The 15,087-nt window shown below is 40.6% G+C and overlaps 1 protein-coding gene across 1 annotated transcript in view; it reads left to right on the forward strand.

Annotated features, from left to right (window-relative positions):
* Nucleotides 1–1,168: 1,168 nt before the first annotated feature.
* Nucleotides 1,169–15,087, forward strand: part of ntng2a (netrin g2a) — a 67,344-nt gene continuing 53,425 nt past the window's right edge. Inside the window, exon 1 of the mRNA XM_053625915.1 lies at nt 1,169–3,749. Within this exon, the coding sequence (XP_053481890.1) occupies nt 3,537–3,749 (213 nt within the window). The 5' untranslated portion in view covers nt 1,169–3,536. The remainder of the gene's footprint in view (nt 3,750–15,087) is intronic.

Here is a 15,087-nt window from a genome sequence, read left to right on the forward strand (position 1 = left end):
CGAGTCATATGCTAAAAGTATTGTAAAAATGAATCGTGTGTAAGAATCACATGCACAAATGCGAAACCATACGTAAAAATCACATGAAAAATGAATCATGTGTAAGAATCATATGTGAAAACAAACGAGTCATATGCTAAAAGTATTGTAAAAATGAATTGTGATTAAGAATCACATGCGCAAATGAGAAACCATACGTAAAAATCACACGAAAAATGAATCAAGTGTAAGAATCACATGCACAAATGAGAAACCATGCGTAAAAATCACATGAAAAATGAATCATGTGTAAGAATCATATGTTAAAACAAACGAGTCATATGGTAAAAGTACTGTAAAAATTAATCATGTGTGAGAATCACATGTGCTATGAGAAACCATATGTAAAAATCACATGAAAAATGAATCATGTATAAGAATCATATGTGAAAACATACGAGTCATATGTTAAAAGTATTGTAAAAATGAATCGTGTTTAAGAATCACATGCGAAAATGAGAAACCATACGTAAAAATCACACGAAAAATGAATCATGTGTAAGAATCATATGTGAAAACAAACGAGTCATTTGCTAAAAGTACTGTAAAAATGAATCGTGTGTAAGAGTCACATGTGCAAATGAGAAACCATACCTAAAAATCACATGAAAAATGAATCGTTTGTAAAAAATCACATGCAAAAATGCATGAATCATGTGAAATAAAACAGTTATAATAGTTAAAAACACGTGCACTACGTATGAAAAAGGTGTTTCAAAAACCAAATGTGTAACTATCCCATGTGATTATTCATATGTGAAGCTCATTCTCTTCACATAAGGTGTGCATCCTCACTGTCCTCTATACGAACAGAGAAGTCATTCACACACATGGCTGTGCTCTTTGATTTCAGCTGCTTTCAGTGCAGTGATGTGAGATTTGTCTGTGGCCCTTTAAGCAGGGCGGGATGCCTGATCTTCCACTGGGACGCTTCCAGGCTTCCAGCCGGCAGATAAACTTTGAGTCCTGAGCCAGGAAGGCTAGACTATAAGGTAGACAGCACACGGATGTGGACTTACTTTCAAAGCCCTACAAAGAAAAAGAAAAAAAAGCCATGTAAAACTCAGAACCAGGCTTCAGACGAAGAGCGTTTGATAAGATTGCAGGCTTGAGCAGCATTAGATGCAGTGAGAGAAAGGGGGCAGAAGAAGAAGGAGAGGAGGAGAAGGAGGAGGAAGAAGAAGAGGAGGAGGATGGAGAGATCAGAAGCGGGTGAGATGCTCCTGCGTAACGCGAGCGCTGTCTGTCCTTGAGCGCACATGCAGGACGGAAACTAAACCGAAACATTAAGCTGAACAATATTTAACACACACACACACACACACACACACACACACACACACATTTTATATGGAAGAGGATTTGTGCTGCAGATTTGCGCAGAGAATTTGAGTGCTCCTGGGAAGGGATTACGCATTATCTGAAGTTCATCCCGATGACAGAAGAAGAGATGTCTTGCTTTCAATACGAGCTCAAATCGTGGAACAGAGCGCGCGTGCTCGGAGACATCGTCTCACAAGGTAAGTTTTGGGGATTTGAGGTTTTTCCCAAAGCCGCCTCCATACCCCGCGACCCTTTTACGCACGGTTCTAAGGCGCGTTTTTATTTCATCAGGACATTCTTCAAAATCAGCTGGGACTTTTTTTATTTTTATTTTTTTATATATAATTTTTTTTTTTTTAGTTACCCGCGTTTCCACCACAGGACTAGGGACTTCTGGGGGTTCCACTTGCAGGGACCAGGGTCTAAATTAAGTTCCTGGGAAAATATTTCCCCATTGGGAAGTCCGTACTCGGGAGGTGGTACTTTTTCAAAGTTCAGGAACTTTCAGGGGTGGGAATTGGGCGCTGAACATGCTGATGCATGGAACTGGAAAATGTAAAAGTCTACTTAAAACTATCAAGTGGGTTAAGCGAGCTGGGCTTTATTCATACAGCACTACAGTGCGGAGAAAAGCGCGTGCCCTCCCCGCCGCGCGCGCGCGCGTTCCTCTGTCTCAGTCATCTCTAATGATCAAATCCGTTTGCTTACTAGAATTAGGAGCATTCTGATCTCGCTTTACTCCCACTGCTCGTCTCTGAATTACCTGTTTAGCAAAGCAATGCATCACAATCCACAGCAGCACAGCTTGAATCTCCTCCATGCTTGCTGTTGATCAGATTTCAGAAAAGAATATTTTTTTAAAATCTGAACCTTTAGCCAAAGATTAAAATCTCGGACTGGGAATCACTACACCACCAGCTTAGTTTCAGCAAGACTCTAAACTTTGTATCTTTGCCATGGGCGAAGATTGTTCCTGTTCAAAGGTTTGTGTCCAAATCAGAACCTGCTACGTGTTTTGACATATTTTGTATAGAATTTTACTTCTGATTTTGTTTTGTGTCACATTTTGTCACACATCGAGTGTCCCTTTTGCCCCGAGCAATTAACCGTGGGCCACAACTGACTATGACCTGAGGACCCCTTTAATACAATGCATTTAAATATGTATTTAATAAATAGTGTGCTATGTGGAAATGATGCACTAGGGTGATGTAGTAGGCTAGGTAGTGTATGGTATAGAGTGCGGTTTGAGACGGAGACAGTGTGCTCCTTCTGAGCGATGTGAACTTTGTGCACTTTGGAGTGGTCTGGGATTCGGAAACGTTCCTAGAAATAAAATGCTACTAAACTGTACCTTTCCTTGTTGGTAGGGTAGCTTAGATTTTGTACCTGTGTACCTTTACGTTATGCAATTGTACCTTTAAAGAACACTGCATGTGTGAAGGTAAAAGATACATACTAGAGAGACAGAAGGTGTAAAATCATTTCATAGGATGTTTTTTTTTTGTTTTTTTGTTGTTGTTTTTTGAAAGTGAAGATTGTGTATAATTTTGCTTTTTTTTTTTTTTTTTTTTAATATCATTTCCCAGACAGAAAGTGAAAATGAAGCAGCTCGAGCGCCGCTCGGACATCTGACGGACATCAACATCGGAAATTTTACAGCAAGCCTTTCAAAGTAAATGGACCGGCCTCACATCCAGTTTCCATCAACGGGACACCTTGTTCAGAGACGAGTAAATTGCCGAGAGACAAGATCCTGAGTTAGGAAAGCACAATGCATTTTTTTTAATGACATTCAAATATTTCATGTTTATTCTGGCTTCTGGATAAAGCATGAATAAAGAAAACCATATGGACTTTACACAGGTGAAGAGATGTCTTCACCAGCTGTCGGAGTTCTGAGCCAAATTCCCAGGTTTATAAATTCAGAAGTAAACTTTTTAGAAGTGACTTTTCGATCCTAAACCACAAGAACAGTCCAAACCCACTTTCCTTCCCGGTTTTCTTAAACGATAGACCTCGCTTAGAAAGAGAACAAGTGAATACGCAATGGATGATTGACCAGCGAATCAACTATGAAAACGTCTTGGTGTCGATGCTGACAGGCTCCACCCCTTTCACTCGCTTGCCCCACCCCAAACTCCCGGTCCTAGTCCATCCTAGCGCTCCACACCATGCTCCTCCTGATCTGCCTGTTCCTGCACTGTGTGCTCACTTCTCTGGGCCAGTATGACATCTGTAAGTCGCTGGTGAGCACGGATGATGGGCCCACGTGGGAGTATTATGCATGTCAGCCCCGACCCGCCACCATGAAGGACTTCATGCAGATCCGAGTGGAGCCGCCGGACATCACGTGCGGAGACCCACCTGAGCGCTTCTGCACCCTGGTACACAAACACACCCACCCACACACACACGATTGTCATAGTGGCAGGGAATAGTGGCTAAGACAAAAAAAATTAGCGAATAAAATTCCTTAATGTGAGATTAGGGATGTGGCAATATTTTAAAAAATATCATCTCACAATAATTTCATGCTACAGAATTCACTTATCGCAATATTTCGCCTACTTTTACCTACAAAACTTGCACGAGTGCCACTTTTAACTCAAACCTTTCAATGATGTACTAATTTGACATTTATGGAGTGTGTGAATGTGTCTTTATATTGTCCTGCATTGGCCTGCTGTCCCATGCAGGGTGTATTTCCATTTTCCTGGGATATGCTCCAGATTTACAGCAACCCTGACCAGGATAAAGCAGTTACTGACGAAAAATGAATGAATACAAGAAAAAAAAAACCAAAACAAAACCCAACTGTTTTGCACAAGAGTAGATTTTAAAAAGCAATCATCTGTATATCACGGTGAATAATAATAGTTATAAACGTATAAATGATACCTGCGATACTGTCAGAAACATGCACAGTGATCAAATTGATCATGATACTGATATGATTTGATCATATTGCCCATATTGATCATATTGACCTGCAGTCTTGAACGAATACATTCAGTTTTGAACTCACACCTATGCTTGTTTTTAAAAAAAATAAAATAAAATCTTTACATAAATGCTGTAGGTCAGAGGTTTTTAATTCCATGCTACCGACCTCAAGTTGCATGAAAATAGAAATACTGACAAACCTGAAAAATGCGATTTTCTGGTTAAAAAACAACAACAACAAAAAGTCATCTAATGCATTGATTTTGGATGAACACACAGGAGGATCTTCCACTGGCATAATTATTAATGCATAACCCTAAACGTAACCCTAACCTTAACCTCAGTAACCAAAAGGAAACCTTTTGACTTTTTATTTATTATTTATTTTTTTAAATATTTAAACTCTGCAGTGTTTGTAAAAAAATAAATAAACCGATTTCCTCATGTGGACCAGATAAATGTCTCCACAAGGTCAAACCTGTCAGATATTACTGTCTTTGGTGTACCACAGGATACAAAATCATGACCACACACACACACACACACACACACACACACACACGAAAAATTCAGGTGTATTCAAGGAATGTAAATGAAGAATTGGTTTGCACACAGGAGATGTACTGTGTAACAAAAAAACTGTGTACTTGAAAAGTCCTTGAAAAACTTTGCAGCTTCATTTTGAAGCATTTATGTAATTTTTTTCCCACTAAAATCTTAGAAAAAAAAGGGTTCCTTAAAGATTTTTTGGATAGAAAAACCCCTCTGTTGTGGGGTCAGGAACAAACCAGAGAACCCTGGAGACTATTAAATGGAATATAGAGTATGTAAAAGAGTATGCTCACACACACACGCGCACACACACACACACACACACACACACACACACACACACACATGCATGCAAACCACAGACTGAACTGACATCGTAAGGCCCTTATTGTGTTCACCGATGAGAACATGGCTCGTACGGATGTTTCAAAATAAAATACCAGGACGTTGCAAAAGCCTTTCAGACACGTGGATATGCCAAACCGCATTCATTACTAAATGAACCCTGTTTAATGCCCTGTCTTTAATGTGTAGCCTGAATTCCCTCATGGCCTGTAATTGTGTTGTCTGTAATTGAAGGCGATTATGAGAACATAGTGATAGCAGGTATCTGCTACAGCTATCATCAGTCTCCTGTAATCTCTTTTCCTTCCTGAGCAACGGATTATAAATCGCAGACGTGCTTAATGGAAAAGCCTTGTTCACCGCAGCACCACGTGTGATACAGCTTCGGTGCTGTGCCGTGTATATGCACCGAAAGTGAACTACACACGAGAGTCTGTTTATTAGGGAGGCGGGAGACGGACAAAAATAGCATGTGATCATCAATGCCTAGCGCTGTATTGAATAAGGAATAAAACGCGACGGGGTGGTGTGCTGTTCAAGGAAAATATTTCATGACGTGGAGGTGCGTGTGGATGCCTGATGTGAAGCGGAGTTACTGTGAACATCTCAAAGTGTTTTGTGCCACTTAGACCACAGCAATTTACCAACTGAATGAAACGACATGCTTTTTATCAGTTTAGAGGGTGGCTTAGCGGTTACTGATCGGAAGGTCCAGGGTTCAAGCCACGGTGCTGCCACTGTTGGGTTCTTAAGCAAGGCCCTTAACCCTCTCTGCTCCAGGGGTGCTGTATCATGGTTGACCCTGCGCTCTGACCCCGACTTCCTGACATGCTGGGATACGCGAAGAAAACAATTTCACTGTGCTGTAATGTATACGTGCCCGATAAAGACTCATTATCATTATAGTTATATTTAATGTTACGGAATGGACAAGTTACTTCCTGTAATCACGTACGTTACGGCAGATATAAACCATCGTCCCCGTACTATCCTCTCTTTTGAAGTTAATAAGACCTCAGCTCTTCACGTTAACTGTTTCAAGACTCCTTCCATAAACGAGACAGAAAGCTTCACCGTATCAACGATTAGACATTTTTCTTTGTTAAATAACAACACACATTTTACCGTTTATTATTAACCTTAGATTACGGAGACCGTCTGTCATACAAGTCCCTGTGAATTAATTATTACTATTGAAATGATAATATATCAGTACAAGTGCATTGATATAAACCTCGTGTGTATTACTCCTAAGGTATAAGTAGATGTGAGAGATTGCGCACAGAATTTAATCAAATGTGCTTTATATGTGTGAGTTCTATGCATATTGCAGGCTTGTGTAAGTATCAGTGTTGCAAAGGCTATTAAAAAGTTGAGTTATAGATTACCAAACAATACTTTATGCATCCGTGCTCATTGTAGGCATAATTATGAAGTTGATTCCACTAGGCACGTGTTGTGAAGTTATTTTCGTTCTGTGTTTTTACAGATCATTTTTGGAAATCCTGTATTTATGAGCTACTTTTTGGACCACCCTGCTATATTAATGCCACTAAACCACTAGCATGTCCTGAGGCAAAGAAATGTGAAGTGTAAAGTCTCTGTTGTGCCCGGGGCATATTGCAGGACTTGAATAACTTACTAAACATAATTCCTGAGGCTAGGATTTACTCAAACAGAGCACCCACACTGGACAGCTATGATTTATACCTATACACTGACTTACTGTGATACTGTATACTACATAGAAGCCTTGCGATTGGGATTGACACATCGCTGTGGGGTTAACATGCTCTTTGTGTCTGTGTAACAGCTTCAAATAATATACACAATCAGAAAAATAACATACTAATCTGTACCTTTGTTTGTTACAGTGGTGGTACCTTGACGAATATATCTTGTTGTACCTTTTGTGTTTATCTATTACATGGTGATGTGAGGGGAGGGCCTCGCACCTCAGGGTTGGGGGTTCGATTCCCACCTCCGCCGTGTGTCCGCGGAGCTAGCATGTTCTCCCCGTGCTTCGTGGGTTTCCTCTAGGTACTCCAGTTTCCTCCCCCGGTCCAAAGACATGCATTGATTGGCCGTTTCCAAATTGTCTGTCGTGTGTGAATGGGTGTGTGAGTGTGAGTGTGTGTGTGTGTGTGTGCCTAGGCTGTCCAAGCCTCGTGCCCCGAGTCCCCTGGGGTAGGCTGCAGGCTCCCCACGACCCATTGTAAGATAAGCGATACAGAAAATAGATGGTGATGTGTATGTAGTGTACCTTTAAATATGATTTAAGGTACATAATTGGAGAGTAACCCTGCTGGAAAAAACCCCCCCAATAGAAACCATCATAGAAATTCTAATGGTTTCCACTACAAACTATCAGCTAACCATTAAAACCATTGCCATTATCGGTCCTTAATGGTATCCACTAGACATATCATGCCACCAATAGAAGGCAACAAATTACCAGTAGAGACCCACAGGGACGATTACAGTTGCAATTAAACCAATACAATTCTCATTGTCACCCAAACCTGGAACCTACCCCAGGGAGCATTGGGCACAAGGCGGGGTACACCCTGGACGGGGTGCCAATCCATCACAGGGCACAATCACATACACATTCACACACCCATTCATACACTATGGACACTTTGGACATGTCAATCAGCCTACCATGCATGTCTTTGGACTGGGGGAGGAAACCGGAGGAAACCCCCGCAGCACGGGCAGAACATGAAAGCTCCACACACACCGCAGCGGTGGGAATCGAACCCCCAACCCTGGCGCTGTCAGCAGGGAATACTTTAAAGGTAAACAACACACACCTTTCCTGGTAATACATATACACTAAAAGTACAAAAGGTGTATCCTTGAGGACTGACAAGGAAAGGTACAGTTTTTCCCCCTTTTTTTCCTGTGAGTTTATGATTTAACTGCAGAAATCACTCAACATCAGAGTTTGGAAGTTTGTTGGTAGTTTGCTGATGTTTGCGTCCGCACTAATGCAGGTTGGTAAAGGACAGCCACGCTGGTTAATCTCCATTAGAGACCTGACGAACTCATGGTTTGGGCACTCAGCAAGGCATTTGATTACAGAAGAATCGGATGGAGGATCTGTCCAGCTGGGCTGCTACTACGTGGCGAGCTGCAGACAGAGTGCTTTCGGAGCTAATTCACACGTTTAGCGCATAGGGATAAAAGGAAGACGTGCGTTGGGGTTGGTCTGGGCAGCGTTTACTAGGCGACGTCATTCTCTTGCCATGTGGCATGTGGGCTGGGAAGCACTGACTAACTGGACTGTTACAGGCCACTGAAATGGATTTTTTTTTACAGACGTGCATTTGCTTTAATATATTTCCAGGGGAAAAAAAAGTATTTTAAGAGACACTTTGAACAAGAACTTACATGAAGGATATGAAGTGTGCTGGTGAGCTCTCAGTGTTAAAAAGTCACAGCGCTACTACATTCATGCTTCAGTTCACAGGACGGCAGTGACATACCAGAACATTCTGAATATTATATGTGTCTATACTCATCTCCAATTCATCACCAGGAAAAATGCACCCTGAATGACTTGCATATATATCTTCCAAGATGTATTTTGATTGTTGGTCTATTTTCACTTCGGTTAATGGTTTTCTACATTACCCTACCTGCCAATAGTGGTGCCATTGGGATGTAGCTCTCGCTTCCTCTCTACCTAAAGGCAGCAATGCAGCAGCACTTTAGTTTCTTGGTCTAGTCAGAGTATTTCATACCTGCTCATCTGTACACTCTGTTCAAACAGATCAGCGTCCAAAAATTAGAACTTTCATGCCAATACATCAATGATGTCGTCCTCGTCAGCTTGTAGATCTCTAACTAGCTGAGCCGAGACTTTGAAGGGTGGGGGTTGGCTCAGCGGTTAGCACTCGCACCTCTGGGGCTGGGGGCTGGAATCCCGTCTCCGCCCTGTTTGCGTGGAGTTTGTATGCTCTCCCCGTGCTTTCGGTTTTCCTCCGGGTACTCCGGTTTCCTCCCCAAGACCAAAGACATGTGTCGTAGGCTGATTGGCATTTCCAAATTGTCTGTAGTGTGTCCCCCACCCAGGGCCCCGAGGTTCCTGGGATAGGCTCCAGGCTCCCCTGTGACCCTGTGTAGGATTAGTGGTGTGGAAAATGAATGGGTGCATGGATGACATCGAATGTCGCTCAGAAGTGGTAAGTTAGAAAAGAAGCCCTTGCGTGGTTGTTTTTGGACAGGAAAAGCTGTCTGTTATTACTTACAGCAGAGCTCATTTACATTTACTGTGACATCGGAGCAGTAGACAACCGCTAACTTCTCAAAGGAATAATGAAAATACAGCGCCAACCAACAAATATTTCAATATGCACACATTTAATGGAATTAAATGTAATGTATGTCTGTTATGTAATGTAATTCAGTTTTACTTTAAGGTCTGAAACGGCTAATGAATTTTTTTTTTGGTACTTTGGAAGTTTGGTAGCTTCCTTTCACCCTGATCACACTATCAAACTTTATCCACATGAATTGAAATTCTGATGCCATTCATTCAGTCAATCTATAGACACTTAGGCATCACGCATACTAATACACCATGTTAACTCGAGATGGCTATGTGAGCTAAATACACAGGAGAGGGCTTTTAAGAGAGGGGAGGAGACACGTGTGTGTGTGTGTGTGTGTGTGTGTGTGTTTGTATGTGCGTCAGCACTTTCGAACCCGGATCAATAAAAGCTGACTGATCATCAGACCACTCTGTATTCAGACATTCGGGGGCCAAGCACTTTTAAACAGCACAGACCTTCTGGCACTTCTGAACCTTTCCCACTTTACTCAGTATTCATAAATGATTCTTTTACACACTGTATATGGTAGAGTGCTGTCGCAATTTAGTCTCAGGCAAGGACTGAGGACGTCCTGGTAATTACATCAAAAACCTTTGATAAGAGAAAACTCCAGAAGACTTAAAAGACAAACTATTGTAGTGAGTAATTATTGAATACTGACACAGCGCTCTAATATTGATACCTACCCCATGAAGTATTAATAATGTTCCTGAAGTTATGAGAAGCGAGAATCTTGTGCGCATACTTAACCAGACACTCGACATGTCAGGCTCGCTCGATGACGTCCACTAGAGCACGACGTTCACCTGCTGCTTGACCGATAATGCAAGCCATATATTCGATACAGTATGGTTGCTACTCCATTAAGCCGCTATTAAAGCGTGTACACTTGACGTGCTTCCCTCTTCCTCCTCCTCACTGAAAGTGAGTTAATTGATCAGCAGAAGCCCTCCAGATTCAGTAACTTTGCGTTCTTTGGAGAAGCTTTCCGGCTCATTAAAGATTTAGAGGAAATTTCAGTCACTCAGCGCCCACAGGAGATGCCGTTGCATTTTTACTCAGCGCCTTTGCTCTTTCCTGAACGTGATGTTAGCTCCTGCTGGAAGCTCGCTGTGTATGTACGGCTAATGAGAGAGAGAGAGAGAGAGAGAGAGAGAGAGAGAGAGAGAGATGTGAGAGGAATGTGAAGGCAGGATCTTAGCTTAGCTAAGCAGAAAGATGAAGCCTGACCCTTTGCTGCATACATATCTGATCATCTGTGCACATGCAGAAAGCCTTCCTGTGTTTTTGAAGTGATGCCCAAACTTTCACTGTTGAGCTTCTTACTGGAATAAAGCTATGGATTTTTTATTTATTTATTTATTTTCACCGGTAGCAGTACCATCTGAGGCGTAATCCTGCCCCATATTGAAGTTGCTTATTTCAAATGCACTAACAGAACGAACTAAAAATAGCGACGGGAGGGGATCTACAGAGCAATGCATAAGGGAAACATTTGGTCCAAATTTTATGAGATTTCAGTCAAGAACAAACACACTGGTGCTCACTGAACCAGAGAACTGTGATGTGTTTTAAGGGAACCTTTGTAGTGGAACATCTCAAGTCCGGTACAGCTTTGTGTGTTATTTTGTGTGGTTTTTTTTTTGCCCCCCATGAATTTTGCATGAGGCCGGACTGCTTCCTCGCTATCCCATGGTCCCGCAGGAGAACAGGCCCATCCTGTTCTGTTTGTGTCAGTGCGCTATAATCCCCAGCTGCCTGTTTATCGTGCCTCCTCAGGTCTTCTAGGGATCCTTCAAATTACTGCCGATTCATATGCTAATCCATTGTCCAGTCAGGGCGAGGACCTGGTCGCTTTGTTTTTTTCTCATTACTGGGGGATTGTTCAGCCTGGATAAATGAATTATTAAAGCGGTTGACATTACCATAACAGATCTAACTATGTATATAGCAGAAGTCTCACTATAACGACAAATATTTGGGATTTCTGTGCCGATAGATTGTATCTCATTGTTTACAGTTGTGACTAACCTTTAGTTTAGTTATACGTTGTTCACATGAAAATTGGACACATGATGGTCACATGACCAGACCACAGCTATTTATTTCTTCTTACACCTTATAAAAATGTCCTTGTCAGATGTATATAAAGGGAAGTAAGTATAACATTATATAAAACATATACAACCACCATATTTGATACCATATTTGCTGTATAATATTTAAAGATTCTGTTAACGATACATTAATCGTGTTTTTCCCCCCTATATTTTTTAGCATGCTTACAGGAGGTGCAACATTTCAGTGTTCACTGTGATAATGCAGTGCTTCATCCTAAATGCACATATTTTGTTGTCTCAGTTCTGGAGACCAAAAAAAAAGGGGTGCAAGTTTATATCTTTTTATATTTCTGCACTGTAGCATGTCGGTAATATGAAATTACATTCAATTTAATTGCAAGTATTCATGCATGATGTAACCTTTGGCTATAGAGTCCCACTATTTAAAATTTTGACTAAAAAAGAAACTATATATTTTCACCAACTTGTGAAGAAGATTTTTAAAAGATGCATGGGGATGTCATGGGGATATCCAAAGAGTTAAAGTGCACTCATACACTTTATTTGGGATTAAATTTGGGATTACATGGGTTAAAGAGGCATATACAGTATTGCTCTTATTTTATTTACATATGCATTATACTAGTTAAAATTTGGACACACTGGCCTGTAGAAGGTCTTCCCCCCCCCCTATTTTCTGTTATTTTAGAATATTAATGAAGATAGTAACACTATGGAATTATGCAACGATCAGGAAAAGTGTTAAACAAGTCAAAACTATGTCTTGTTTATTTATTTATTTATTTATTTTCATTTGTAACATTATTCCTGATGAAGCGTTGCATATGCTTGGCGTCATGATGAAGCTTCACCCAGGAGGTTTTTTCCTAAATTTGCCAAATAGACCGAACTACCCACTGCTTCTGCTGTTTTATATATATATATATATATATATATATATATATATATATATATATATATATATATAAAATAAAATATATACTGTATAGTTACATTTGATATATATTTTATATACTCCGGTTTCCTTCCCCAGTCCAAAGACATGCGTTGTAGGCTGATTTCCAAATTGTCCATAGCGTGTGAATGGTTGTGTGATTGTGTGTGCTATTGTGCCCTGCGATGGGTTGGTACCTTGTCCAGGGTGTCCCCCACCTCATGACCCGAGTCCCCTGGGATTGTCTCCAGGTTCCCCGTGACCCTGTGTAGGATAAGTGGTATGGAAAATGTATGGATGGGATGGATGGATGGATATACACATTGTATATATATATATATATATATATATATATATATATATATTTATATATATATATATATATATATATATATATATATATTACGTGTAAACGTTTGGTAGTGTAACTCTTCAGAGGCTGAGTTTGTGACATTACGTATACTCTGCATAATGTTTTAGAGTATTACTGTAAATGAACTGTATTCATACATTTCATTAACATTGCCAACCTCCTACGTTTTTGTATGTCATGACTGAAACCATGAAATACCCAAAGTGTAAAATCTGCACAAATTGTGACTTTGTCTTTACTCCTGGATCTTCCAGTCGTGAAGGACTTTATAGCCAATTTCTGATTACCCTTCAGTCTGTAAAGCGTTTTATTAAATGCACATTTATTTTTTAATTAAACGATTCAGTGACTCCTTAGTTTTGGGGATTTTACTGTACCCTTAAATTGTTTTCTGCAAATTAAAGCAACCCTGGTAGTCTTTATTGTATGAATTTGAATGCAATTATTGGTTCTTATGCTTTGGAGAAACACAGTATCATTGCCACCATGAGTCATGAAGTGTGCATTAAGCAGCTTAACACCTGCATCCAGGGTTCTATAGAATTCCCTGAAACAGCATCCCGGGTGCCCCTGCACCAGTGCTGAGGTTACTAGCAGAGATGGTTGCATTGCATAGTAACATTTTTGGAAGTGTCGACTACTGCTCTAATTCATTCCACTCCATTTCAATTTGATTTATATAGTTTTTTAATTATACACATTTACAGAAATCTGGCTGTAAATAATGTCGCTTTCACACGTGTTTTTTTCTGGAATTGGGGTTCCATGGGAATTGCGCAATTGATCCATGGTTTGGAAAGAATCCTTCTTTGCGGAGGCACACTTGATGCGGACCACACCACAGTTTCGTAGGAGCGAGCCCCAGACCACCTCAGTCTGGTGTCTCAGAAAAAACACGCAAGCCTAATGAGCAAGCCAGAGGCAACAGTGGCAAGGAAAAACTCTCTAAAATTACAGAAACCTTGAGAGGAACCAGGCACAAAAGGGATACTGTCCTGGTCTGCGTGACACCGGATAGTATGATTTATAAATCGTTACTCTTCTGCAGCTCTATATTATAAAGTCAAACCTAAGCGTGTTGAAAGGATGCTCAGCATGATGTGTTCATATTGTTAATAAGAATCCTGGGATGAGCACAGGACAGTCTTTATGTTTACAGCAGTTAAGACTGCTGTGAATTCTGCAGACAGTGAAGATTTAACCCTCATTAAATAAATAAATAAATAAATAAATGTAACAACATTGTTTCCTGCATCCGCCCTGTGTTTGCACTTTCTACCTGTGCTTCGGGGGTTTTCAGTTTCCTCCCCAGTCCAAAGACCTCCACTATAGACTGATTTTATAGATTGATTTCCAAATTGTCTGTAGTATGTAAATGGGTGTGTGAATGCACAGCCCTGTGATGGGCTGGCTGCACGTCCAGGCTGTGCCCTGCCTTGGGCTTCAAGTTCCCTGGGATAGGCTCCAGGCTCGAACCTGTGAAGGATAAGCGTTACAGAAAATGAATGGATGGATGGATTAATATCCAGTTTTTGGTGCTCACTTGATGATGGGAGGCTCATGGTGTGTTTCTCAGGCCGGTATAATTAGATCGCTGTACATTGCACGCTGAGAGGTACTGCATGACTGCTGGCCCTGAGGGAGGTAGCGTCACTGTAATTAACTCACCTGGCAGGAGAAAAGAGGTCTACTTCATCAGGTAGAGGACTGACGTTGCGCAACCTGCAAATACACTGCCAACGTCCTGCTGATGACACGTTATGGTCATGTCTAAGAGCTGTAAACTTAAAGACAGAGTTAAAAGTTGACTTAGATGCCACGGACAGATCATACACACTCGTGAACACTATTCACAATAATATTAGGTGATGTTGCCTAATCGCATTGCGCATACTGTAAATATTTTTTTTGTATCCCTTCTGGTCTTCATATATTTTGATGTATTCTATTTCCGAACAGGTTTATGATTCTAAAACTATATAAATAGTTGAAGAGTTCACTGAAGTTCAGAAATTCCCTCTGTGTGTGTGTGTATATATATATATATATATATATATATATATATATATATATATATATATATATATAAGGCTAATTTGATGAGAGCATATGTGACAAAAGTGACATACTGCCAAAAGACACCTAGATATAAAC

Source organism: Ictalurus furcatus, chromosome 5, assembly GCF_023375685.1.
Source record: "Ictalurus furcatus strain D&B chromosome 5, Billie_1.0, whole genome shotgun sequence".
Classification (NCBI taxonomy): domain Eukaryota; kingdom Metazoa; phylum Chordata; class Actinopteri; order Siluriformes; family Ictaluridae; genus Ictalurus; species Ictalurus furcatus.